Source organism: Zonotrichia albicollis, chromosome 6 (genome assembly GCF_047830755.1).
Source record: "Zonotrichia albicollis isolate bZonAlb1 chromosome 6, bZonAlb1.hap1, whole genome shotgun sequence".
Classification (NCBI taxonomy): domain Eukaryota; kingdom Metazoa; phylum Chordata; class Aves; order Passeriformes; family Passerellidae; genus Zonotrichia; species Zonotrichia albicollis.
In genome coordinates this window covers 38115409-38143250 of record NC_133824.1, presented here as the reverse complement: position 1 = coordinate 38143250, position 27842 = coordinate 38115409, and the positions used below count along the sequence as shown (strand labels likewise).

Here is a 27842-nt window from a genome sequence, read left to right as displayed (position 1 = left end):
CAGGTTTACATGGAACAGCCAGGCCAAGAGGCAAATGCAAGACAAACAAATGACACCTGCTACAGGACAAAAACCATTCAAAATAACTTTATAAACTCTGTCACATTTCTGCTTTGTACATCAGTTCAACCTTATCCTTTGGGTTTGTTACGGAAAATTGACAATGCTTGCTTTTTGTTTCGCTTTTCCTGAAAGGCAGACACAAAACCAGCCATCAGTGCATTATTTACACAAGTGCAACACAATCTCCCACCCCAAAATTAATTTTTTTCACTAACAAGGTACTTCCAAGAGAATGTAAATAAACACCACAGCTTGAGCAGTGTTTCTGAAGTCAGTTTATAAAGGTTAGGTCATTTCTGCAATCCCCAAATGCCAGAGCGAGTAAAGCTTCGCTCGCCATCCAACAGGCTAAAAATACAACATTTCAAGTATTAAATCAGAGATTTCTAAAGACAATCCATATTTTGATAAATAAACACAAGGGAAACAGTATACAGCTCTCAATATACTGTATGAAAAGTGGTGTCCAGTTTCAAACTTTTGCAAGACAAGTGCACAGCCCAAAAATGTGATCAAGTAACCCTGAAAACTGCAGCAATCCGGGAGTTCCAAACATGAATCTCTTCTGTGCTTCCCCTCGAATTACTCTGCTGGTCTGAGGCATTTGATTGTTATTTAGTTCTACAGCTGTAGGTAATCCAAAAAAATTCCTAAAATCATTCCCATATGGAAACAATTCAAGAGAAGGTTCCATAGATAAAGTCTATTATCATCTTGTTTCTCTGCACTGCGCTTGCAATGGGATGCAACTGCAGGCCTGTTATTCCCATAGTGTCCACAGCTAGGACAAGTTCAGTCCAAGTCATGCTGGCTGTGGCTTGCTCTCAGTTTTCCACTTCACGTGTGTCTTCACCATCAGTTTTCTTATGTTTCCTCATATGTTTGTATTTTTCCACATATGCCTTCACCAGGTTAGCCACCTTCATAGGGTTGATCTCTCCACTTTTGCTGTGGCAGATCTGCAGGGGATCAGAAAGGGCACTTGGTCAACGACAGCAGCTCAGGCAAGTGGCAGAGAGGCCCTAAGCTGCCCAGGGGAGCCAATTCCTGCACAGACCCCCAAGGCCCATAGCAGGGTACATAAGCAGAAAACAAAGACAAGAGCAGCATTTTCCTTCAAGCATTTCAGGAATGGCCCATAGCTTATCTACAGAGCACCAACTGAAGGCAGAGGCATCTCAAAGCAAAAAGATTAATTTTTACTACAGGCTTTTGCACCCATCCATCCAGTTTTACACAACATGTGGTAACCAAGGAAGTGTTGATATCCCAGTTTTGGGATGTTTTTGAAGAAGTAATGCTCAGATTAAAAGAATGTCAGTTCTGAGAACACATTTTGAGACAGGGAAGAAAGAACAGACCCTACACAAATTACTTTATCTCTCTTCAGGGAGGAGTTCAGAATGACTTCAGCAGCAATTGGCACTGCTCAACACTCTCACAAACATATGGGTCACACAGAAGATGTGAAAGTGCAGCCATTACCTTGGGGATTTTTATTTATGATGGAATTTCTCAGTGACAGCAAGAATGCAGAGCAGGGAGAAATTACAGCTCTCTGAGGTATCAATTAACTGCCTTGACCACTGACTGCGTCTTTTGTAGCCATGATCTACTCAGCACTAAGATTTGAGAGAAAAGCTCGTCTCAGCAAAATTGCAAGACCCTCTTCCAAGGTTCAGGGACACCACAGATGCTCAAGGACCTATTGCACAAAGTATTTTTTCACTTTATCAGAAACAGCTAGAATTCTGGCTGAAGTTCCTCATGAGGGGGATTTGACCATTCTTACCCAGGACCATGTAACATTTCAGCTCATGCAACTGAAGCTCAGCAACATTCAGGTCCACTGAAAACATGACCTCATAAAAGGAACAGACTGACAGCTCTCATCAATGGCACCAGAGAGTCTGGCTTAAAGCAACTACTGCTTCACTACAGGAGTGCAGAGTATGAGTCAGGGTCCAAAGATCTGCTAGCCCAGTTATGGCATGTAATTGCTGAAATGGCAAGTGCAATCTAAAGCACTGCCACTATGTAATGACCTGCCCAGCTCCTCCTCTCCACTCCCTTTCACTGGGCCCTCACCTTTTGCACTGCTTTCCGAAGGATGCTCTTGTACTCCTCCTTTGTAATCTCCCTCTTCTGGTAAAAAGGTTTGATGGCAAGTTTCACTTCTTCCACAGCCCTTTCTTGCATGTGAAGCTTCTTCATGTACTGCACAGGAAAGAGAACTTCATTACCTTGTGCTGTCTTGGGAATGGTTTCTGAAACTGTTTTTCTTAGAAATGCTCAAACAATGAAAATTCTCATTTCACAATTTTAACAACCCAAGTAATCACCTCAAAGTGATTTCCTTTACTGTCAATTACTGTCTTGAAACAAATACCAGTTTGTGCTATGAGGAGCCCTTGCTTTATGTAACATGTGTTTTAAGCAAGTGACTACAATGTGGACTTCCTGGTTTTGGTCCCCTCCCTTCCTTCCAACAACTCTAAATTAAACATACATCCAACAAAAGGCATCAGATTCTAAAAACAGCAAATCACAACTGTCAATATAAGGCTTCAGATAGCTCTAAAGACAATGTGAAAAGTGCAGAGTTGCCTATGAAGTAATGATTACAGGTGCCATCAAAACAAGTTTATAAAAACTTGCTCATAATTGGAGGCTCAGAGTGAAATGCATCTTACAATTTGGTTTTATGGCATGAAGCAAAATAACAGCCTAAGTTGTTTTCATTCTTGTGTTAGCATCCACTGTGCCTAGAGCAGATGGTCTGAGCAGCAAACCTAAAACTCAGCAGCAAGGGACTTGCACTGAAAGATCTCCACAGTGTTTTACTACCTTTGCATTTTCAGTGCTGATAAGGAACAAAATACAGCCCTACATCTTTATAGGACTATTATGAGAATGGACATTAACTTCAAAGCTGGAGGGGAAATGAAAAAACCAAGTGTTTAGAGAAACTTGGACACTGTGGTTTCTGGAAAGTCCCCTCCAAATATTCACATAAGAAATTTTCAGAACTTTAAGAAAGTATTTCAGATGTTTTAATCCCTCTATGTCCTATTGAGATGAACCAATAGAAAGCAGATGAAATGAAATAAATCCCAAATGAATTCAAGGAGAGGATTGCCTGCTGCTCTTCAGTTAGCACAGTCAGTCACCAAAACCAGCAGGGCTGGGAACATACAGTACAGAAAATTAAAAATCTTCCAAATGAAAAAGTTCAAATAAACAGCTCATTAATTTTATGCATTCACTCACCTCCTCGTTTTTTGTTTTATCCACTGGAGGTTTGGGTGCTTTGATCTGTTCCTCTGCACTTCCAACAGAAGCAGCTTGGATTCCCGGCTCGGATGCCGTAGCCAGGCTGCCCGGTTCTGGGGTGAGGCTCTGTCCTGCCACGCAGCCCAGAGCTGGAAGACTGCCCTGCATGATGAACTGAACCGTGGGCTGGCTCACCGGGGCGTAGGGGGGCAGGCTGGAGGGCAGGGCTGCTGCCAGAGGGATGTTCTGGCAGTACACCTGTGGAACAGACACCGCTCTGTAAAGGCCTGTGCTGACAACACACAGCATCACAGCAGGGTCCTCAGAGCACCTTTATCCACCACCTGCTGCCAGCAGCCCCAATCCCCTTTTAGCTGCTGGGCAGCACAGACTGATGGCTTAGACCAAGGCTACTAAGCCAACATTTACAGCCTGATGACAGTCAGGAAGAAGCTCATAGTTTCTCAGGCAGCAGTGTCCTTCTGCAAGCTAGTGCTGAAAGCAGAAGCTGCAGGTACAGAGCCAAATTAAAAGATGATACATTTCTTCAAATGTAAGGAGCACCTGAGAGATTAAATGACAGGAGGATTGCTGAGGTGTAGAGGCTACATGAAATGTACCACACGCAGAGGAAGGCACACTGCCATGAGAGGAGAGTGGTGCACAACGAGGGCACAGATGAGATGGGATGCCTTCCATGACAGGTGGGTGCTGGAATAGGAACCAACCTGAGAGGAATCTAGATCAGGAAACATAGGCTCGGGAATCATATAATTGGTTGGAGGAGGCTCATTGAACTGCACCTGATTTAACGTTTGGTTCAAGTCCTCTGCTTTCCAGGCCCCTTCTTTTGCTCGCTGCAGTTTGTAAAACGGCATCCCTAGGTAACCCAAGGGAAGGAAAAGAAAACATCTTAACAAAGAACAAAATAATTGGTCAAAGATTCAAACCCAATTCTATTTTAAGAATTAAAATAAAAAGCATCTAACAACAAAACTAGCAATAAAAGGATTTAGTATTTGTATTTTAAAGCTTCTGATAATAGAGAACTTCTCATCCCCTTCAGCAATTGCTTTCTACTGGGTTCTCTGTTGAGAGTAACCAACAAGAACAACACAGGCAACTCTGTCAACACCAATAGCACAGGTTCCCAAGCCAAACTGTTTCTGGCTTAGCAGCATTCACAGGAGTGAGCTGCAGAGACCTGTCATCCTCCTTGGTTTTGAGAAACATTTATAAAGTCTGAAGGCAAAGCAAGTGTTCCAGTTAAGTGCAGAAAGGTGGGACATGGGCTGCCAGCTCAGAGATGGGGTTGCTGCACGTGTTTCACGAGCGAACAAGCTGCCACTGGCTGAGCTGTGCTGACAGCACGTCCTCTCCAATTCATTAACACAACTCACCTCGTGATTTCAACCAGTGCAAAATGCCAGCTCTCAGGATTGCAAACCACAGCATCATCCCAGCTCAGATGACAGAGCTCTTACACTACAACCACGTTTGGCCAGGCACCAAAAACCTAAGCCTTATACAGCCTGTTCCACTGCAGTTTGTTTTCCAAAAGAAACTTACTTGGAGCTTTTCCAGCAGACAATGAGCCACTTTCCTCCTCTTGAAGATTCCAGGTAACTCTTTTCACTGGTGCTTTTGATTTCAAGGCAGGACCCTGAGGTACCACATCCAGTTCAGGTTTAGTGAAATTACTTGTATTTTCATTGGAGACAAGGCACTCCTCCTTAACCTCCCTCACACAATCTGCAACTTTGCTTTTGGATGAGCTTTGAATTGGTGCAGCCTCAGCTGGAACATGCACGATAACTTCTTTCTTTGGTGGTTGTTCCATCAGAGATGGACATAATGCAGTATTTTCTATTTTAACTGTAATCTCCAGGTTTGTATTGCTACAGCTACCAAGCACAGCTGCATCGGTACTATTTATTAAGTCTGTTTCAGCAAAAGAATCCACATCACCAATTGGGGCACAAATGTTTGTGATCTCTGGTGCAGGGAATGCAGTTTCACTGCTCCCTTCCTGACAGATGGGCTCTGCCTTTATAGTTTCTTGGACCTCTCTCAGCTGAACTGGGCTCTCAGTCTGTATTTCCTCAAGTTTGACATTTGGTTGGATGGTTATGGAAAGCCCTTCTAATACTAGCTCCTCTTTTGGCTCTTGTTTCAGAGAATGGGGTTCCTCCAGACACCTGGTCACATTTGCAGCTGGAGGTTTTTGATCCTTTTCTGGAGCAGGAGGAAGCAAGGTCTCTTTTGATCTGTGTTTCCTTTCTTTGGAACGTGATCGGGATCGCGCTCTTTTTTCCTTCGATTTGCTGCTTTTGCGCTCCCAAGATTGAGACGCAGACCGAGACCGAGACCTCCACTTTCTCCTCTCCCGAGATCTGGATCTCGATCTCTTTCTGTCCCTTGACTTCAAACTACTTTCCTTATCATACCTCTCGTAGCTTTTGTCCCTCCTGTGCTTCCGCCTTTTAGTCCTCTCAGCGCTGTTCGACCGGGAGCGGTCCCTGCGCCTTGATCTCGAGCGAGAGCGCCTTTTCTTTTTCCTATTTTCATAAAAATCAGAAGTGCTTCCAGGACTACCCGAACGTGACCTAGATTTCCTTCTGTCCCTAGACCAAGAAGTTTTTGCCTTTTTATCCTTGGTTTTATCCTTTGTTTTCTTTTTTTTTGATCGTTCATGACTGCTAGAACGGTCAGTAGAAGACCTCCTGCTCTTGGATTTTAACGTGTGTGTTTTGCTGTGCTCTTCCCCACCTGACCAAGAGGTAGATCTGGAGCTTCGGTCCCTTGAGTGTGCTCTATCTCTTGACTCTGAACGTGATCTCTTATGCTCTTTGACAAGTGCTTTTTTCCTTTTCATCTTCTTCTTGCTTCGGGAGCTGGAGTTTGAACAGGATCTAGAACGTGATCGCCTCTCTGCTTGTTCTACTTTTTGGACTTTCTGCTGCTCATCACTTTTTGAGGGACTATCTGGTTCTATTTTTACATTAATATTAGGTCTAATCAATTCCTCAGCATTAAAGAAGACATTGGGTCCTTCTCTGCTTTCCTCCTTTAAACACTTTGTATTAGAAACTTCCTTAACAGCAGATGAAGTGCAAGGACTGCTCAGGACATCTTCCTCATCCACATTATCTCGTTCCTCTGTATCAGAGATCTGTTCTACAATCCTGCTTGCCACTGTCACCTCATCACGAGACTCTGTGTTACTAGATGGCACGTCAGAGTCAGTCCCAGATCCAAATATATTTTCTACCCTGTATGGGGTGAAACGACGGACAGTTTGAAATGTTTGAACTTTGGGATTTTCAATGGAAATAGTCCTGGTGATATTAGTTAGTGGGATCCCTGAGCCAAGCCTTTCAGGACTGCTGTTTGCTGAACTCGAGTCCGATCCTGTTGGCTCAAAGGGATCATAGATTTCACTTTTGACCTGCTTTTTCTTCACTGAGAAAAGCGGTGAAGGACTCTCCTTCTGCTGCACTTCATCATCCACAGGGCGGAAGGTATTACAAAATCCTGGGTTAGCCAGCCTGCTGGAATGTCCTGTGTTCCCAGGAATATTGATTTTAAAACTCTCAAAAGAGCCTGGGCCTTTTCCCCTCGAAGTGCCCAGCAGCGATGAACCGCTAGAGCCGCCGGGATGGGTGGAGAAAGACACCCCGCTTGGACGTGCCTGTTGCTGTGGTTCCTTGGAATTTGATTTCTGACTTTCCACCCTGCTACCCTTTCCTGGCTGATTAGTGCTCTCCTTGCCAGTCAGCTGGGTTATACAGGAGCTGGGGATATTACAGCTTTGGCTTCCTGCAGGTTCCGGCTCCACCTGCTTGCTGCTGGTTTCTTTTTTAATTTTTGGTATCCTGGGAAGCTCAAAGATGTCAATTCTCTGGGAAGGTGGTTTTACTGGCTGCCTCAAAGTTACAGCTTTTGAGCCAGAATTCAAGTTACAGCTCAGGGGCTTTGAAGACGAATCAGTGGGTACAAAGTTTTTAGATTTTCCATTAAATCTGGGTATTTCATCTAACTTTGAGCCATGCCTGCTCAAAGTTGCTGTATTCTGAGTCTGGACAGACCTGGGTGTCATTGAATATTCTGATTTTACAGCTGCCTTTTCCGGTGCAGTCTGTGCAGGGCTTACTGCAGACTCACTCCTGCTCAGTGAGGGTGCTGAGAACAAGGCAGTGGAGCGGGTACCCAGTCCTGAGGAGAAGCAAGGCCTGGCCATGGAGCTGCCTGCTGTGGTCCCTGAGAGCGCTGCACTTGGGGGGCTGGTATGCCCTGAACCATCCTCCACTCTGGAGTCACTGCCTGATTTCCTGTGAAACGGAGCTATGGCACACAAACAGACAATTCAGCTTTTTAGGACACATCCAGACATTTTCTGCCAATGTTAACAGAAGTACTGAGCTAATTATTTTAAGTTCCACTGTGGTTTGCAGATATGCCACACAGTAATAAGGAAGTCCAACAGCTCTTTTGGTCAGGTACTCACAGTTTAGTGCCACACACCACATCTTTGAGGAAAACACTAACATTTAGGAATGAAATTATTCTGTTCTGTGGATATCACCTGATTAGTGCTTATTATCCTGTAGCTGCTGATTGACAGAAATGACTATAAGAGAGGATGTTAGAGGTACTTATTTTAAGAATAAAGCTCTAAGTTTCAATTTGAACAGGTTCTTTTCTAGTAGTACCATGCCAAGGGAGGACACAGCTAGAGATGATAGCACATATTTAGAACTCTACTTTTGCAAAGAAATTTCTTGCTAAGGTCCTTCATCCTGCTCTTCAAACTGAAGTACAGATCACAGGCACGGCAGCAGTGCATGACACATGCCAGAAAAACTGGGTCCTAAGATAACTCTGGTCTACCCAGTCCTACATTTTTTATAACAAAGCAAAGCATGGTATCACTGTGCAGCTCTTTTGAAAGAAGAAAACCATGCATTAAAAATAAAATCCTCCAGTATCATCTCAGGTCTCATTTAAACACAGACAAGCAACACTATTTCAGAACATCCATCTTATAAAATAGGTGACTGTTGGCAGCTACTGAATTTATCCTACATATTCTGAGGCTCAGTAAGAGTATCCCCAAGCTCAAAGCTATGCAGCCTGTAGGATCAGGGCAGATGTGGATGAAACAAAGAGGCAAATGGCACTGAGATGTGCCAAGTCCTTACCTTCCTTCCTTGCTGTCAGTGAACCATCTCTGTTGATGACAACATCTGAACTGCTCATCATGAGAAGGCTCTGTCCAGACAGGATACTTCCCAACAGATCAGGCACAGGAGCAGCTTCTGCTTCTTGATCAGGACTCAAGGCAGGCACGCTGCTTCTGCATGTTTCAGAGGGGTTACATTTCCTTTACTCTTACAGCACTTGTTCTATACACACATATTACATTAAAAAGAAACCAAAGTCAAGGGCATCAACAGAGATCAGCCAGGGAAGTTCACTTGTAGTTTTGGCTTCACTAGAGTCATTCAGTCCCCATCTTTCTCTGACAAGCAGAAGGTGAAGCTTTTACTGACTTCCCACAGGAGTAACACAAGATAAGAAAGTAATCATATCTGAGACTTTTGGTTAGCAAATGCTGGTGCTCACTGTGTTATATATCAAGACTAACTTTCCAGTGCATTTGAAATGCATTTTTGGAGTTTAAACCACTGATTACCACTTCAGAGCTATTTCTATCCTAGTTGCCTCTCTTGCCCCTACTAAATCACAAACACAAAAGTATTCCTCAGGCCTTCACTTCAAACTAAAGAAAAATGACAGAGCTTGAACCAGTGTTTAACCACAAGGTGCCACTGGTGGGGGTAGCTAAGAACATGGCATAGAGCAATTACACTGAAAACCAACGGCAATGCTCCCACACACAGGACAGCACAAACACTCTCGGTTGTGCTTTGCTCTATCTCATGAAGATGGTTTAAGTTCCCAGTTCTTGAAATATGGACTAATAAGGTGTTTCTGGTGCTGTTTCTAGTGTTTCAGTTTTTCTCTCTTTGATTTTGTGTTGATAGGATTTGGGGAGCTGTTTTGTTTGAGTTTGCTAAAAAACTTCCAAAGGGACCCAGCTCTTTGATGGAGCTAGATTTCATTTCTGTATGACAACAAAGTAAACTTTATTAAAATAGTGTACACCAAACACCTGTAATAACATACAACAGAAAGGCAAAATGGGAACACTAAAGGAATAAGCTGCTAAGGCTAGACCAGGAAACTCAGTGCAGCCCAGACCAATGGAGCCTTTAGAAGAGCTGAGTATCAGCTACAGAGTTCTATCTTCTAATCAATATGCAACTCAAATAACTCTGAGGACATGGAAAGCTTCTTGAAAGGTGCCCTTCAGGAGTGACACCAAGTTATCACGGAAATAGACTGCCTTAATCCTGAGACACTAACTTTCACTGTAAGTCAGATGCATTAGAGGGCAGCTATGGAACCCTTTCACACCTTTGACCACTTAAGCTGAGCTCCCTTTTTTCTTCTTTTCAGCTCCCTCAGCCTTGCAGTTTTCTGTGACTCTATTGGTACCTGCCTCAGTGACTTTCCTCATCCCTTTTCTTCTCATCATGCTCCCAGCTCCCTGTGTCCTATCCCTCAGCCCTGAGGGAAAATTCACTGTGGCTGCCAGTGGGGGGCAGCCAGGGCTCCCTGGCCTTGGCAGGCTGGCAACACACAGCAAAGCCACTGTTAAACTGCAGGGTCAAAGCAAGCCTCTCCTTAATTTTCTGAGCTCCAACAAACAGCAGAATTGGGTGAGGTGGGTACAGCCCTCACATCCTCAGGATGTGCAGTTGGATTCCCCAGGCCTCTCGAAGAAGCAAGTGTTTTTTTAAAGGTTAATGACACTGGAATTTAAAACATACTAATGGGGTTAATAAATAGTCACAAACCAGAAAGTAAGAAGAGTTGGATGAGGGTGGAAATATGAATTTTAAATTTCAACAGTAATGTTAAAGGTATGATGAAAGAGTCTATGTGTTCAAAATAAAAAGAATTCTTGCACAAATTGATGTGGTTATTCATCTATAATGAATAAATTTATCTATAATAAATTGTGCAGGCATGCACATACACACATGCACTTTCTAGAAGACGGGGTAAGAAAAGGGTTAAACAGAGAGGATCACTAGGTTCATTCTTCTGTTAGGGTCATTAGACAACTAAGAATAATAAAATAGCAATGGACTTTTACCTGGGAAGTCCCACAGAAACGGGTCTAGCTACAGGACGGTGAGACCTCAGTGCTGACTGGGAGAGAACTCTCCTTTTGGCACTCACTGGTGAATCTGGATTTGCAGGAACCTCTTCATTACTGTGATAAAACATGAACCCTGAAATTGTCTGAAATGTTTTTCACATCAAAGAGATGATACCGCTATGACAGATACAGTTAGAGAGTATCATATGTTTTATCATGATATATTAAAAAATATTTGTACAATATACTTATTTTCTGTTCTGCCTAAATAGAACAGCTTGATTCAAACAGCAGAGACTCAAGCGTATATTTTCATATCTAAAATGTTAAATGGACAATTTTCTTTTATGAAAGGATCAAAAAGAAGTATTCAATGGAAAACTACATTTCACCAACATTAATTTCAGATTCCCCCCTCCCCAAAAATTCAAAGTTTATGAGTGGCATCAATGGCACAGTAAGATTTGGCACAGTAAGATTTCTCCTGAATTTGAAGTGTCTGGAAAAGTGAAGGTAAGAAAAGGAGAAACATGGAAGATTCCATTTAATTTTGTGGGTTTTAGGACTGAACTCCTTCAGATTCTAACCTTTCAAAAACCCCACAGATCTTACTGGAAGTTTTCAGGAGGCTGATTATTTCAGAAAATCACTTTAGAGGAGGCTGATTCCTTACAAGTTTAGTAACTCAGCCCAAAAGGAAAGAAAGAACAGGTCATTATGTGTTACCATGGGTTGTGTACCCAAAGCTGCCTTCAGACGTGAGATTCACACTCTGCACGGAGCTGTCTGCACAAACAACCCAACAGCTGTTAAATTACCAGGTCCCTGATCACAATCCAGAGATCTCTCACCTTTCATAAGGATCCAACTCATATGGATCTCCAAACACAGAGAGGGAAGCTGCACCAATATCTGCTCTCATCAGCCCCAGTGAGGGCTCAGCTGGTTTGTACATGGAAGGAAGTGAGGCCCCACGCACAGGTTTACTGAGACCAAGGGTTCTTGCAATACGGGAGCGAGCAGTAACCTCATTTTTTCCCTGCACAGACAAAGAGACTGGGTTATTTAAGTTAGGGCAGGTAAATTTGTGTTTAAAGCACCAAATTCTTCACTTAAGCTGTGTACAGTCATCAGGTTACTACCATCACCAGCACAAGTGGTGTGCATTTATTGTCTATGTTTGTTTAAAAGCATTCATGAAACTTGTAACTATGGACGAGACTGCATGCATCAGATATAAGTGACCAGATAAATTAAGCTTCTCAAAATCTTTAATAATGTCAACTCAAAATTGTTGGTTCCTTATTAAATTCTGGAGTTCTGGTTCTCAGGTGTAGACTCTAGTTAAAGTAGCTGACAAAAAGAATCAAGCTGGTGCAGAGTAATCTGCAGTGTAATTTACAAGAGAACACTACCCACAGCTGACAGGGATTTTAAGAGCTCTTACAGCTAATAAACTGGGTTTGCAACAACACAGCCACAAACACCCACAGCCTAATATTACAAAGAATAGGTGCTGGCAATTTTAACTGAGCTTGCATCAGTACCAAGTAAACACTACAGCTGAATGGCAAGGCAGGACACAAATCCTGCAGGACATCCTTTACAATCTGATCCCTACAGTCCAGGTAATAGGATATGTCAGCATAGAAGTTGCAATTCACTTCCACATACAGCATCTTTCTGGAGTACCCTGGACACATCCTGCACAGACTCCCACAAGAAATAAAGGTGCCTGCTACCATTGAAAGGTGGCATTTCTTCCAGCTGAATCCCATGTTATAGTGCTTTTACAGAGGGCTGGAAAAGGCAGGCACTGACTGGCAGAAACTCACTCACATGTGATCTTACTCTCGTCTTTTTCCCCCTTCTCTTCTTTGTCACACGCTTGCGCCTCTTCAGCTGTGTCCCTGAACTCTTCTTCCCAGCAGCAGATTTCTTCTGAGTTCTTTTTTTGCCTCCTGCTTTCTTCCACCTTCCTGATGGGACAAAACCCAACAATCTGGCTAAGTGCTGGCACTGTATTTTACACTGTACTCCCCTTCCTGTCCCCTCACAACACACAAAGCAGCTCAGAGAGACATACAGCACATCACCAACAGCACAGCAGGAAAAGTGACATCCTTAGGAATCAGTTAAAAACCACTTTCATGACACTTCTAGGCAGAGGGTGTCGAGGGAAAGAAGAAAATGCACAGATACCTCCACAGCTGTGCAGGTGTGGCAGCACACAGCTGATGTATTTTGCAGGATTCAGGCCCCCCTGAGGTGCCTGATGTCCTTACCAGTTTTCCTCTTCTGCCTGGTGGGAGCGCGTGGTGCCAGGGGACGCTGGTAGATGGCTGTGTTCAGGCCTGCTACCACTGCCTCAATTGTTTCATCCAGAAGGGAGGACATCAGGTACCCCGGCACATGCTGTGGGGAGGACAGAACATACATCATACAGTCAGCAACATTTACTTATAAAATGGATTTGAGAATCAAATGAGGAAACCCCTCACATCACCAAGCTGCCACTTAAGCAATTATGTCACTTTTCTAATCTACTGACTGGCATATTAAGGACCTTGCTGTTCAGCCTCCTTCAGAGTTACATGCATGCTCCCAGCTTCTCAAAACATACACTCCCTCAAATAGTGGAATTATGCTTCAGTCAACTCAAGGTATGAGCCAAAATAAGATGCACTTTTGTTCAGAGACAAAGGCAATAAATAACAGTGCCTTTCTAGGTACAGTTTGTGATCACCCCTGCACACTGAGAAGTGGAGCTAGGAACAGCTCTTGAGTGGGAAGTGCTGGGTTCCCAGGATTACACTACCATGGAGTAGTAAAGTCCCCATGCACCATCCCTCTCACCCACAGGAAATGACTCCACACTACTTCTAAAACAAGTAGGGAAGGAAAGAAAAATAACAAGTTACCTTGCAGAGTCTTTCACTTCAAACTATACTTTCCTCTATTTTTTTCAACATAGAGCCCTGACTACTCAGCTGTAATTGCTTAACAGCAATGAATCAAATAATTCATCAACTTCTTCTATTTTATTAACTCTTCTAAAGTTAAAATTGAAACACCTGGGTTTGGAGACAGTGGGGTTTGGCAGTCAAATAATATCATCTCCATTAAGGAGGACATAATGAATTTAACAACTGCTAAAGCCTTCTGGGAAGTCCTTAAATCAAGGGAAAATGTGATAAAAACTTAAGGTGAGCTGGATCTTAGTTCATGGCAGCTATCTCAAACTATACTTAATACAGTAAGACAGGGACCCTGTGTATTTGGGATACTCTCCTGCATAGATTCTCTAGTACTGTTAATGTGTTTGAACTCATGTGGCCACATTATTGAGGACACTAACATCTGTTTTTTTCCTCTTCTAACAAGGGACTGATTTTCACAAACACAGAAACCTTAAAAATGCAAAATTTTTCTCTTTAATTGGACTGAAGGCAGTCAACATGTTCTACTGCTATGGGCAAGGAGGTAGGACAAAAGAAAATAAACAACTGTCAAATAAACATGCTAAAAAAACAGAAGTGGTGCACAAACTTTGTATTAATAGCCACTAGGAATAAAAATAAAATGTTGCTCAGACCAGAGGGTCATAAAAATGCAGGCTAAGAGAGGAAGCTGCTGCAGCATTTCAAAATAGAGTATCTTGGTCATGTGCCGTACTCCATTTGCACATACTGCACATCTCAGACTAAAAGAGCTCCACAACTACCAAGCACTGTGCTATGGACAGCCACCACAGCCAGCAGAGCTACTGAAACGGGGCTGGTTTCAGTGAGCCTTGCCCAGGGCTGTGCAGAGCCCCTGGGAGTGCCCCGATACCCGGATCTGCCGCGCCGTGGTGATGCGGTTCCTGTTCACGGTGGCGCGGACGCGCTCGCTCTGCCGAGTCCGGGCGATGGCCCGTGTCCGCACGTGAGGCCGGAGCCTGCTGGTGGTGGGGACAACATCGGCCATCAGGGCAGCCACCTCCTCCTCACTGACGTGATCTGCATCTTCAACGACAACAGCATGAGGTTACTTGTCTTTCTACACGTGAAATAATTTGAAGAATTTCAGACAAAAAAAAAATCAGCACTCTCTTTCTTAAACCAATCACCACCACAGGCAGCCATTACCCTCTCAAAAGGAAATGAGCACAGGCACCATTGTTTCAGACTGTTATCACAGTATAGCACTTTTCTAGGTACCAGAAATTGCTGCTACCTTGGCAATCTGAGGTCAGGACACTAATAAATTCTTTCCAATGTAACTCAGTGCAGTCACACTGTGGTGCTGGGATTGCCTTGGAAAGGTTAAAGGATGCTTACAAGAAGCAGTTCCACAGGTTGTAACTGCAGATGAAAATCTTCATAAACAAGATCCTCTCATCAGTCAAGAGTTCAAATCTAATCTAAGGTTCATGAGAGAATGCTTATCAAAACAACTTGAAACAGATAAAGCCAAGAGGTTAAACATGTCTTCAAAACACCACATGATTCACATTATCCAACCTGGGAGAAAAATATTTACTTTGAGCGGCTACCACAAAACCCTTACCTGCAGCACCATTGGCACCCATGGGGGCACAGGCAGGGCAGAACCATTCATCTACAGGGACTTCACTCAGAGGAGGATTAAGGCATTCCATGTGATACCTTGAGGGGAAAAAACCCAGAAAAATCAAACAATATGCTCCTTACCTAGGGAAGACAGCATTTCACTTCTATCCAGTGCTACATATAGCAGATTCATTTTCTTCAGCCTGAAACTATGGTTTATGCATCTGTTCTACCAATCTGCAGAGAAACAATGCTACCTGATAGCTACACAAGGGTTTTAGTTCTAGATGGTATTTTCATCCCTTTAGGCTCAAAAAAATCTCAGAAAACTGAGCATTTTCCCCTCACTGTGTGGTGAATCACTTGTCATTTGAACTCAAGCTGCAAGAAATGTGCAGAGCCAAAACTGATGGTGGCAAGAGAAGTACAGGGGCGCTGGGGAGATGAGCAACCAGGAAACAACATCAGTTTCCTAATGAAGCTGATGAGCCAACACAATATTAACAGTGCTCATGCTTATGAGCATTTGAGGCAAGCTATTCTACATTTTTCTAGAGTTAATCTCAGCCATGGAGAGCTAGTAAAGACTGCAAGTTCTTTTATCAGGAAGTTCTTCTGGAACTGCTTACTCTAGAAATCAAGCATATATAAGGAACTTACTTAAGGAAAAGGAAACAAAAATCAAACACCTGTATCAAACTAGAAATAACAATACATTTAAAAACTATAGTAACTGTAGGGAGATCAGTAAAATCTGAAGCAATTCAGAGTTTGCTTCAGATTGAGAGAGGCTTATGGAAATTCAGAAAGAACTTGAATATGAGACGTGTATGAAATGCTGTTTTGGCTTAATATTTCAAACTCAAGTGTTCTGATGGTACTCTTAACAATCTTTAGTGTTCCTGATTTTGTCTTTTTCCCAGAACATGAATCAGTGTATATGTGTGTACGGTCAGTGCATCAGTGTGTATAGACATGGAACACAAAGGAAAAACTAGACTTACCAGATGTCCAGTTAGCTTGGTAGAAGTAATTTTTGAAAAGTTATTTTACATACTCTACTAGTATCTCTCTTTGTTCAGTGGGTAATTTCTGACATCTTCAAAGTGACAATGCTGGAAGACTGATTAAGCAGCCCAAGGGCTTTAAATTCTAGCAGAAAACAGTAGGGCCAGAGCTGTGTTCAAGTATATTTACGACTCTACTTAAACATTCATTTTATTAATCAAGGAGGGGACAGAAACAGAAGCAAGCAAGAGTAAGAGAATCATTTAAGAGCTGTGGCTCTAAAGAAAATTCTCAACATTTCCCAAAACTGTGGATCTTAAGTACTTCTCCTGCACAGCACTACTGCCCAGTCACTTGGAACAAGTCATGCATCCTCTCCTCAAGGAGACATAAAGCATGTCAGGTTCTACTCTTCCCACACCCAGATGTTGCATGGATAAACCCAAACACCTTCATCACTTGAAGGTGTGGTCATCTGTTTTGGTGCCCTGCAGCCTTGATGTGTGCAGGACTCTCCACACAAACATTGCTAAATGACCAGGAAAGGATCCATCACATCATGGGGATGGAAGCCTGCACTAGACCACATGGATACACGGCTGGCCACATGGTGAGCCTGAAGAGAGCAGCAAGGGGCAGCCTGCATACCAGACAGTGCCTGAGGACCCCACTCTGGCTACGTGCAATCATGCAGGTTCATTTCAGCCTCTTACCCTGCGTCGCAGCCATCGCAGAGCAGCAGGCGATCCTCGCGGTCACTCCGGCCACACACCTCACAGAACGTTGGATCATCCTCTCCATCAGTGCCCTGAGTTTTTGTGTTCTCAACAGGAATCTAAATAAAACAGGGATTCACAGTTTATGCAGAACGTGGCACTTTTTGAAACCCACTGTCACACTAACAATAGTACCTACAGCAAATCTACAAGTGAGGAACCAAAATAGACCTGAACCTTCACTCTTTCAGCACACCTAGGGCATGATCAAATACCTGACAACATCTACTTAACTGTCTACTTAATTGTGTCTACTGTCAGGCACAAATGGCTGTAGAAAACTGCATTTTAAGAATAGGCAAAACAAAAATCCACAAATAAGATCAAAAGTAGTCAAACAAACAAAAAGATGCAAAAAACGAGACTAAAGAAGAGAGCAAACTGCTGCCTCCTATATTATCTCAATGTTAACTCTCACTTCTGTTAAAATGCAAACAATAACAAACCATCAGTTTATGAAAACAAAGCATCAGACCCCTAAATGTCCCCTGGAAACCAACACCTTTCTGATATCAATTAAGAGCAGTGACAACTCTTTAATGTTCTTTTGTGAGCAATTACTGGCACACTGAACCAGTGCCCTTCCGGGCTCTCCTACTGCCTTGTGCCTCTCTCCCCCTTCAAACCCAACTGCTACACAGCATTGCTGGCAGCAGCACATAAGGAAGAGATCATGGAAAGTCTAGATTATTCCTATTCATCCTATAACAGCACTTGAAGAATGCAAGGCACTTTCCACACACAGACAGGGTTATTCATGCAGAACAGTTTTCAGTCAAATGTCCATTATACAAAAGAGGCAGTTACAAAAAACACCCTTTTTCTACCACCACAAATTGCAGAAAGTAAGGTTAAGGAGGAAAAAAAAAAAAAGTCTCATTTCCTTAAAAGGCAAATTCAAAATAAGAAAAAAATAATTCATTCAGATAGCAAGCATTACATAAACAGCCTAGAAATATAAACTTTTGAATAACAATGTTGTGCCAAATGGCCTGGTTGTTTGCTACAGTCAAAGGCTTACCTTTTTTAAGATTTTACCACCAAAACGTGCCCGAATGTTAATGTAATTAAAGAGGATTCGATCCACTGGACAAGAGTTTGCATTCTAGGAAAAAAAAATTCCCAATACAGTTAATAAGTGCATCACTTTATTCAAATTTTTAAAAGTAATCTTAAATTATTAATGTAATAAGCATTAAATTAATGTAGTAGTCATTTTAACAGCTATTGATCTTGACATTTCAAGTACGTTAAACTGACTTATCTGGTTTACAAACAACATGTTCTATTACACATGTATTTTTAGAGAAGCATTTATTTTACTGAAGCAATTTAGTTATTATTCAACTGCCAGCAACATCAAAGTTCTTCCAAACATTGCCTTGAAATAGTGCTCATGGTTTAAGTCATTTACTTTCCTTTGCACAATGAGTAACTAGAAATGGTTTAAAAATATATTCAGTAAGAGCGATTTATTTGCTTTTTTAAAAACTTAATCACCACTGCTACTGCTGCATGCACTGTAAGTTTTGTTGTAATTCTCACCCTGGATTATGACTATGGCAACTAGACAGGTGGCAAGGAACTCTGACTGAAAAGTGAATTCACAGCAAGCTCCCGATTGTCAGTGCTCTTTTGCATCTTTTCTATGCTTAGATGTTCAGGGTTGCAACAGATCCCAATCCAATGGTCACAATACAGAACTCAAGAAAATATAAAGATAGATATGCAGATATATCCAAGCATAGAGAAAAATTAGTACCTCAACTGGAAAAAACAAAAGAACTGCAGATGCCCACAAACACACTTGGTTGTGACCTTACACCTTGCAGAGAACAGAACAAATCAGGACAGGTACAAGAAAAACAGATCCAAACTTCAAACATGAATCCTGCCAAACAGAGCACTAACCCAAGTCTGTTTAAAAAAGCTTAAGAAAGCAAATAGCAATATGACAGTGTTTTGTTCTCATTACAGGACAACAGCATGATCACAGGGGATGGGGCAGAGCACACCAGAACACCACAGGACACCACAGACAAAACAGCTCACCTTAGACCACTCCACAATGCAGTCCAAGCAGAAGTAATGGGAGCAGCTCTCAGGAGTCCCAACGGCCTGATCCCTAAATGTGTTGAGGCAAATGGGGCAGTTTTCACCATCCTCATCAGAGGAGAGGCTCACTCCGTTCAAGTGTGGCTCTGATTTCGAAGAATCAACCATTCCTTCCATAGTGGCCTCATTTTCGTCCTCCTCTTCTCCCTCCTCCTCATCATCTTCGCAATCTTAAGAAGTGAGAGATAAAAAACAGCTTGTGTGTGCTGCAAGGCCTCATCAAAGGGGACAGAGGGGGTGGGCAGGACAGGGGTCCAGTTCACAGAACATTCCAAGTAAGCTTATTTTATGAGGCTGCAGGGGTCAAGCACAGTCTCCCCAGTTTAAGGCAATATTTTTTGCTGTTTTCTTGCTTCCTAAATCCCTTCACTAAAAAGCAATGGATTACTCTGGTGAAAAATAAAGCCTGATAATGTAAGTAGTCTTGCAAGAGATTAAAATCACAGACACCAGAAAAGCAAAAGATTATCTAAACAAGACAGTTAAGACAGGTTAGGCTACCACTGAACAATGAAGTTAAAAAATAAAGTTATAATAAAGTTACCATGTACCCAACTTTTGTTTTTTTAAGACACATTCCAGAGGAAAAGTAGCAGCAACACAGTCTACTGCAGAACAGCAAATGAAAGATTTCACCAGTAAAGTATGATTTTGTGAGCCCAGGGATCTAAGTGCCTTAGAGACCACTTAAAGAAGCTTGATTTTGAGTAAAATTAAGCATTCAGCACATATTGTTGAAAGTTATTTTTATTTTTAGTACAAAATACAAAGATGTGTTAGTCTTTCCCTAAAACCTGTGAATTAAGCTGATATTTTCAAAAAGCAAGAAAAAGTACTTAAAACCCAACTCACTTTGAGGGAGGACTGTTGTTGGGCTGCTTTTTTTTTTTTTTATGAGAATGAGACCCTTGTCTTTTCTACTGAATTCTCCTGTCTGGACATAACAGACAATACTCTGAATGATGGATTAATGAAGCTTTTTAGCACCTGGCATCAATTTTTTGGTCTGTGTTTAAATCAGTGTAGCTAGTAACTTGGAAAACTGTGCTCTTGCCTTCTCAACAAGCTTTAGAGCAGATAAAAATCTATTTTTGTCTATCCAAATATTAATTTAAGTGTAGCAGTTTCAGAAGTACATGTATCTTCAGAACTTCCTATCACAGCATCCACTTTAGAGCCCCATGCCAAAGCAAACTAACAAGCATGCTTTTCATAAGAGAAAAAAAGAATGAGCCATTGCTGCAACTTTGACTTTTTTTCCTCCTCATGCTGGGGCAGAGTTCACTCCTGCTGACTACAACTCCACTGCTTTGGACAGCACTCTTCAAACATGCAAATGCTTTAAAAGCTTAGAAATTGGGCACTATTACTTGTTTGCTTATTACTGCAGGATTTTGGCATCGGCCTGACAGAGCAGCATCTGTGGATTTACATTTCATTGTTAGTTTCTGGAAGAACAGCTTTCATCTTGCTCTTCCACAGTTATTAAAAAATGCCTGTTAAGGCACACGAGCAGAGCTTACCTTCTGTTTCTTCATCTTCACTTTCTTCCTTGTCCTCTCCACCTCCCTCTTCCTCAGTGTCATTATCTTCCTCTTCACTACCAGTATCATCTTCTGAATCCCAGCTATTCCCACCATTGCTTTCTTAAAAAGAGAACAGAAGAGAAGAGGAGAGGAAACACTTATTTGATGCAGACATACAGGCAGAACAGCCCCTCATCAAGGCATTATGGATGAAGTGAACTCCCAGATTTCTGCAGTGGTATCAAAGCTGCCCATCTGGAGAAACTCCAGGGAAGCATGCCAGCGGTCTGATACACACACAAGCAATGAAGTGAAGCAAAACAAAAAAATTGCCAGGGAAAAGGTGACAAATGGTCACAAATACATCTTTATCAGCCTTCTGAGGGTAAATCAATGTTCTACAACCTCAAAGGAGAAAGGTGCATGCTCAGAGAGCCCCATTTACCTGTTTCGCTGAGGAGGGCCAGACACTGCCTCTTGCCCTTTCCCAGAGCAGCGTTCCTGTTGATCAGCTCATCCTGGCTGTCATCGTCCATGGCAGGGCATGGGAGCCCCTGCAGGCGGCAGGGGCAGGGGCAGGGGGGGAGTGCAGAGCTCCAGCAGCAGGACAGGCAGGCTGGCACGGGGCAGGGCCGGCACCAGGCGGGCACAGAGCGTCGGGTGCATCCGCGAGACCTGAGTGCGAGAGGGGACACGGCTCCTGCGCCGCTGAGCGGCCTTCCCCCAGCTCACAGGGGCCACGGGCAAGCAGCTACTGCTGTGAGGCTCCACAGCCCTGCTGAGCTGCATGAAAGCTGCTGCTGTGAAAATCAGTGCACGTGAGAGATTCAGCTGCATCCTGGGCTCCTGGATGACAGCGAAAGGTATAACCACAACTCCCCACTGAAAATAACAATAGAAAACCTACAAACACTAAAACCATCCCATGGACCAGCAATTCACTGCAAAACTGAAAGGATCAGAGGCCCTTTGAACAAAGCCTAACAGGATGACAATATGTTTTTGGAATCAAAAATACTCCACCTTGCCTGATTGAAAAAAAAGAATAAAAACTAGGTAGTTTAAATCCTTTATTTTATAAAAAGGGCCTTTGCACAGCTAAGTCAAGAAATAGAGAAGTTGAAGACCCCACAACCATTACTCCACGGAAAAGATAAGATCTGATTTAGTGCATATTAATGCAATCACATTAATTGCTGTGCATCAGCACAGACTGGCAGTAAAACTGACAGATACTGGGAGATGTTGCATGATCCAAATTCATAATGACAATTAAATCAGAGCTTTTAACATATAATGCTACAAAGCATTAAGGCAGACAGACCCCTCGCAAGCTTCTATAAGCAAGTAATGAAAATATATAATTAACAGACACTTAAAGCTAGGTGTCATATCTCAATATGAAAAAGAAAAGGATTCTTTTATAAGAGTGGTAAAGAAGTTTCAATCAGGTGCTCTTCTCCCACTCTCCCTGCTCCCCATTACATATTTTGCATATTAAAAGATTTTTTGGAACAAAACACTATGTTTTATTCAAGTGCTCTGAATCTGTACCTTTGCACACTCCCTCTTTAAGCCACACAGCTTTGCACCAGAGAGCCTTAAAAATGTAGGTTCTACTAAAGTAGACCAAACTACAAATGAAGTCTTCAGTGGTCAGGGAAAAAAAATCCCAGCAAACTCTAAAGAAAGAATACTAAGTTTCAACACAACTAAGTTCCCATAAAGATTTCTCCTAATTTCAGTAAGAATTTTGCCTAAGCACAGGCTTACGTTTTTATTTGTGGCTGTTAACATGAGCGTTTAAAAAACTGTTTAAAAACAATTTATGTTGGCTGAAAATACACAGACTCATCAAAAGCCAGTCACTCCATGATGCAACTGAAAAAAATACAAAGAAACACCCGGAATTTTTCAAGTTTCAGCAGTGCGTACGTATGAATTATTCAAGCTGAAACTCAATTATATAATACCCTGCCAAAAGCTCAGTTAGCTACAGCAATGCAAAGCTTGTGGTGAGGTGAGGGGCAGGACACAAAAAGGGAAGGATTGGCAGCAGCAGTCCCCCGGCAGGGCAGGGCAGGCACGGGTTCCACCCGAGCATTTGGTCTGTGCAGAACCAGGGCTGCTGCTCCAGGGGCACCTTGTGGAGCAGAGCGGTCCCGGCCGGGCTGGCACGGCCACACCCAGGCAGCCACCGCGCTCCTGAGCCCCTGAGGGTGAGGGAGGGCAACCACAGCCACAGCTCACCCAAAGCGCGGATGAGCCTCTGCTTCACTACGGCCATTACCTTGGGTTCCCTGCTCTCCAGTCCTCAAAGCAAAGGAAGATCGTTGTTTCAAAAAGTGATTCCTACAAGCCTCAGTTCTGACCAACACACACCTTGCTACATTTCCAAGCATGCATTTCTTCACTGTAGTGGAATAAAACCACTACCTGTGGTATTTTTGCCTTGCTACCCCATGGAAAGCTATCCTTTAGGCACAGAGGTGAACAAATCAGCACTTGTGACTTGACAATCTAAACTGACATATTTATGCTGCAAATGCAAGCTTGTACTTTGCTCAGAGGCAAAACTCTGAGTTAAAGAAAATCTGATATTGCAGCAAACAATCAAATCTTCAAATCCTGTCAGTAAAAAAAGTCTGTTTTGTGGCTAGCTGGGAAGTGACAAGGAGAAACCAAGCGATGAAGAGATGAAGTGGATTTGAGATTTCTAAGCACATCACAAATATTACTTTACAAACAACCTTTTCCAAACTGGGCGGCTGCTCTTAAGAAAAAAAGAAGGAAACCATAGCTGACTCTACACCTATCTATTTTTTAAGAATAATAAGCAGCATTTCCCAGTTGTTGGGTTTTTTCACAGGAGACATTTCAAACAAATTGCCACCGTGAAACACAAATACATTCATAATAACTTCAGAGAGTTCACCCACCTGTACAAAAGCCCTGTTTTCTCCAGCACTTAGCATACCAGAATTTTTCTAACCCCCCTGAGCCACAACTAGCAAATACAAAATAGATGGAAAGCATTTTTATTATTAAGTTAACCAAGAAGTTTCTTTGAGGAGGGGATGACAGTCATTCCTCCAAGGCAACCCTTAACTCTGCACTTCTGTAACACAAAAGGCCAGACTGCTAAAAAACAACCAGTTATCCCTGAAGGCCATTTGACTCAGGGAACTACAGCTGCTTTTAGTTTTGGGGCTGTGAAGGACATGCTCCTGTGGCACCCAACCCTTTGCTGCTGGGTCACTTGGAAACTGCCATGGGGTGCAGTACTCCCCATACAGCACTTGAGCTGCAAGCAGCTCTCACATGCACCAATCCTCCCTTCTGCATCCCACTTTGTAAGTCTGTCAGAGGAATTTAGGAAGGAACAGAGATGCAGGGTAACCTAGCCTTGTACTCAATAGCTTGTACTGATGCTTTCAGCAATCCCCACCTCAGTTCCTCGGGCAGGTGCCTCACGCACTCACACAGTTTATCTATCCAGGCTCTGGATTACAGCTCGCATACAAGGCTGGCTGAAGGCAGGCACCATCCTCCCTCCTCCTTAACATCCCCTGTTTTCAAATTCTCACTTGGGGAACTCTACACAAACATCAAACCACAGATGCAAGGAGTGCATGGCAGGTGTTCGATCGCTCTGCCTGCACCAGCGCTCTCCCCAGGGCTCAGCTCGGCACGGCCCAGCCGGGTTTGTTCCCAGGGCTGTGTCCCTGTGGCAGCACAGGCTCTGCTGCAGGACACGCTGCAAGCCCAGGCTTTGCTGCTAAGACAGATTACACTTTTACACACAGATGCCTTAAGTAATTTTAATAGTACAGTCAAAGAGCAATTACAAATACCTTCTTCAAGCTGTATTAGCAACAGGGCTTTCTGCTGGCTTCAACAACAGAGAAGATTAAGTGCTTCCTCCAGAACAAGTGTTTATCAAACAAGCACTTCAGGAAACATTTAGCTTTTTGAACTGAAGTCCTTATGCATTACCACAGATGAGTATTTTAATGCAGCTGGAGTATGTTCCAGCGAGAAGGCAAGAGTATGTTCTTGAGGAACATCAGGAGGAGGCACAGCCTGCAAAGGACACAGGAGTTCCACCTCCCTGACACAAAGCCCACCGAGCTCTGCAGCAGCGAGTGCCTCTCCCAGCACGGGCACTTTCCCTCCCAGCACCAGCCCATCTCCTCCTCCACCAATTGTCAGGCACCTTCTACATTTTTTAGAAAGAGAAGAGCTGCTACAGATGGCATTTACTTTCACCTCCATGGGTAACACTCAGGATTATTTGCAGGTGAAGAAGTTTCTCACAGAATTTACTCACAGGGTGGTTTTGAATGCTGATCTAATTACATGGGCCACTACTGAGCCATCATGCTCTAAGGAACACTTATAACTATATTTAAGCCTACTAAATTTTCAAACATTTGAGCTTTCAGTTCTCATTGGCACATCTGTTTTATTGGCTTGTTGGGGGGAGGGGTTTTGGTTGTGTTTTTTCTTGGTTTTGTTTTTTTTTCCCCAATCAACTAAATAATTCAGTTCTCTCCGGAAAAGCAATGTCACACATCAGAAATCATTTAACTTTGTTTACAATTTCATATGCTACAGTCAATAAAAGAAAGTTAGAGCTGTCAAAATCATTGCTGCACCCAGCTGGAAAAAATCTGGTTATGGTGTGACTACTATCTGCCATCACCACATTCCAAAGGTAAATTAAGACAACTTGGCAGGGAAATAATTCAGATTAACAAGACACTCCTACAGCCCAGAGTTGTGCACTGCCAATCCAGTATGCACAGACAGCTTCAAAAAGTCCCCTAAATCTAAATTTAGATCCCTGTTTAAATTACAAAAAAAAAAAAAAAAAAATTAACTCTTAAATACCACTAATCAGAACTGCCTATGCAATAATTTAAGTGGAAGCACGTAAGAACCTAATAGATAAGTCACAGAAAATTAATCCTGAGGTAGGTAAGGAAGTGCTTATCTGCCACCCATCCCAGCCCTGCCCTAAATTTAGCCACCCTGAATTCCAGGATGAAAACTGCCCACCAAAGCTTCCCCAGGAGCTGACAGTGCACTCTTTAGGGAGTTTGTAATGCAAACAAAGCAACACACGGGTTTTGCAAAAGCATTTTGAAAGTACAGCATCTTACCCAGAGGAGCAGCTAAGCATTTTGCACCTCTATATTCATAGCAGCAGCCAAGCTGTATGGAATTCCCAGCCTCCAATTCCTTGCAGCCACTGGCTCTGCTTCCAGCTGTGAATTAACTACAATTCTGCTCATCCTCCTCTTTCTTTACAGGCCTCTTTTCTTAGGAAGAGTCACCCTTACTGGTGAGTTCCCTTTCAGGATCAGTCTTTCACACCAGTCCCATCTTTAGCTACAGCCTCCCCTGCTGTTTATGGGAATGACTGTGGGAAAATCAAAAACCACAACAAAAACCAACAAACCCAAACAAACAAGAAAACCCAAACAAAAAGCTCACACACTTTCATATTCTGTGCACAGCCCTACAGAGAAAGACCCCAACAGACACCCCTGAAACACACCAGCAACACACGACGTGGCAACAACCTGCAGGAAAAACAGCGAATGGAACTACGAACATCCCACCCACTCCACTGTCACCCAACGTGGGGCGGCCAGGGCAAGGCACCGCTGACACAGCTTAGAACCTCTCCGTAGGCACAGCTCCCTCAAGGCAAAGTTAAAACTAAACGTGGCCTTGCGATAAGCTAATACACGATTAAAAAAAAAAAAAAAAAAAAAAAAAAAGCTTGCACGCATCCTGATTTGTACTTGTCAGCAGATAACTCCTCCAACACCCGTGTGTGTCTGCACACCAGCAGTGGGAACGGGCGGGAGGAGGGAGAAGGGACGGGGGAAAGGGACAGGCGCGGACACAACACGCGGAAACCCCGGGGGTTTTGTTTAGTCCCCTCGCTGTATTTCTACGCGCACTTGGTACATTTATTCGGGTCTCTGCCGCAGCAAAGGCAGCGGCACGGCTCCCGAGCCCGCTCGGCCCTTCTGCATCCCGCGGGACGCTCCCATGGGAACCCGGCGAGCACCCGGGGCCAGCCTGAGCCGGGGCTGCCCTCCCGTGGAGGCGTCTCCCGTCGGAGAACAACGCAATAAACCAATGAAACTGCTGCCGTCGTTGCTGTTTATGAGAGCGACACTGAAGGAACGACCGGGGCAGTTCCCCGCCGGAGCGGGGGTCGGCCGCTCCGCCAATTCCCACGGCCCGGCCCCCCGGCCCCCACCCCGCGCGCAGGCCCCGCCCGGCCCGGGCACTCACCGAGGGGCAGCCTCCGCTCACATCCCGGCCGGAGCCGCCCGGTGCCCGCTCGCAGCCGGGACCCCGCGGCCGCCGCGCCCCCGGAAGCGCTGTGGAAACACTGGCGGGTCACGGGGCGGCAGCGGGCGCAACCACCGCGCCTGCCGCGGGGGGGGGGCGGGGCGAACCATTCGGGTGACGGGGGGAAGGCGGCCGCGGGGATGAACCATTGCGGAGGGGACGCGCGGGCTGTACCACTGCGGGGCCGCGGGAGGACCGGGCCGCACCTCTCGGTCCCCGCGGGCAGCGCTGGTCCCGCTCCGGCCGCTTCCGGTTGCTGCATGGGAACAGGGTTAGCGGGGGTGACCGGCATCCCTCCGCCCGTGTACACAGGCTTTCTGAGGGGAAAGCGGGGCTCAAGGGCCACCGCGCTGCGAGGCCAGCGCGGGGCTGCGCTCGCGGGATGCTCTGTTCCGCTCCCCTCGGGGCTGGGAGCACCCTCGCGCAGCCGGTGCGGCCCGTGAGGACACGGATCAGTGCTGAATGCCTCTCGCAGGCCGCTGTGGTTTTTTTCTCCTCTAACTGCTCTCGCCTGGGCCCGACCCAAATGTTCCCGTGGCGCTGGATGAGCGCACGCACGTAGAGGAGGAAGGGCTGGTTTCGCGCTGTTCCATCGGCCGTGGGGCTCTGCCCGGGGCTGTCCTCGGCTGTCCGCCGGCAAGGGGAGCGCAGCCCAGGCTCTGCTTGCAGGCGGACGTGACCCAGAGTAACGTGCGTGTCCTCGCAGACACTTGGGGCATTGTCAGGAATCAGACGGGTACCGGGGAGAAAACAAGGTCCTTTTCCAGAGAACACAGAGCGGGACAAAACGTGCCACAGCCTTGCTGCTGCCTGCCTGCTCGAGGCCTCAAAGAGGGGTGAAGCGGGAGGGACCGGGGCGAAACCCCGGGTGATGCCCCAGCCGGTGACACGCACTGCCTCATGTTGGAAACGGCAAGATCTG

General features: G+C 44.3%; 1 protein-coding gene across 2 annotated transcripts; it reads right to left on the bottom strand.

Moving 5' to 3' along the window:
- Positions 1–71: 71 nt before the first annotated feature.
- PHRF1 (PHD and ring finger domains 1) lies at positions 72–27020 on the bottom strand. Of its 2 annotated transcripts, none has more exons than XM_074543261.1 (18): positions 26861–27020; positions 20991–21220; positions 20543–20665; positions 18957–19189; positions 17926–18009; positions 16842–16963; positions 15119–15216; positions 14402–14574; positions 12853–12982; positions 12407–12546; positions 11419–11606; positions 10562–10681; positions 8538–8692; positions 4906–7680; positions 4065–4216; positions 3334–3594; positions 2152–2280; positions 72–1022 (listed from the first exon to the last, which is right to left on the bottom strand). In XM_074543261.1, exons 2-18 carry the CDS (start codon positions 21079–21081, stop codon positions 888–890), a joined length of 5109 nt encoding a protein of 1702 aa, XP_074399362.1. In that variant the 5' UTR covers positions 21082–21220; positions 26861–27020; the 3' UTR covers positions 72–887. The 2 variants fall into 2 exon arrangements, with proteins under 2 accessions (XP_074399362.1, XP_074399364.1); XM_074543263.1 differs by having other exon boundaries at positions 4140–4216.
- Positions 27021–27842: the final 822 nt, after the last annotated feature.

Excerpts from the sequence above, each read along its gene's own strand:
- PHRF1 (XM_074543261.1), bottom strand. The coding sequence starts at position 21,081 with ATGGACGATGACAGCCAGGATGAGCTGATCAACAGGAACGCTGCTCTG. Across the intron at positions 2,281-3,333 it reads ATAAAACAAAAAACGAGGAG|TACATGAAGAAGCTTCACAT; the intron begins GTGAGTGAATGC and ends TTTCCTGTGCAG. Across the intron at positions 1,023-2,151 it reads TTCGGAAAGCAGTGCAAAAG|ATCTGCCACAGCAAAAGTGG; the intron begins GTGAGGGCCCAG and ends GATCCCCTGCAG.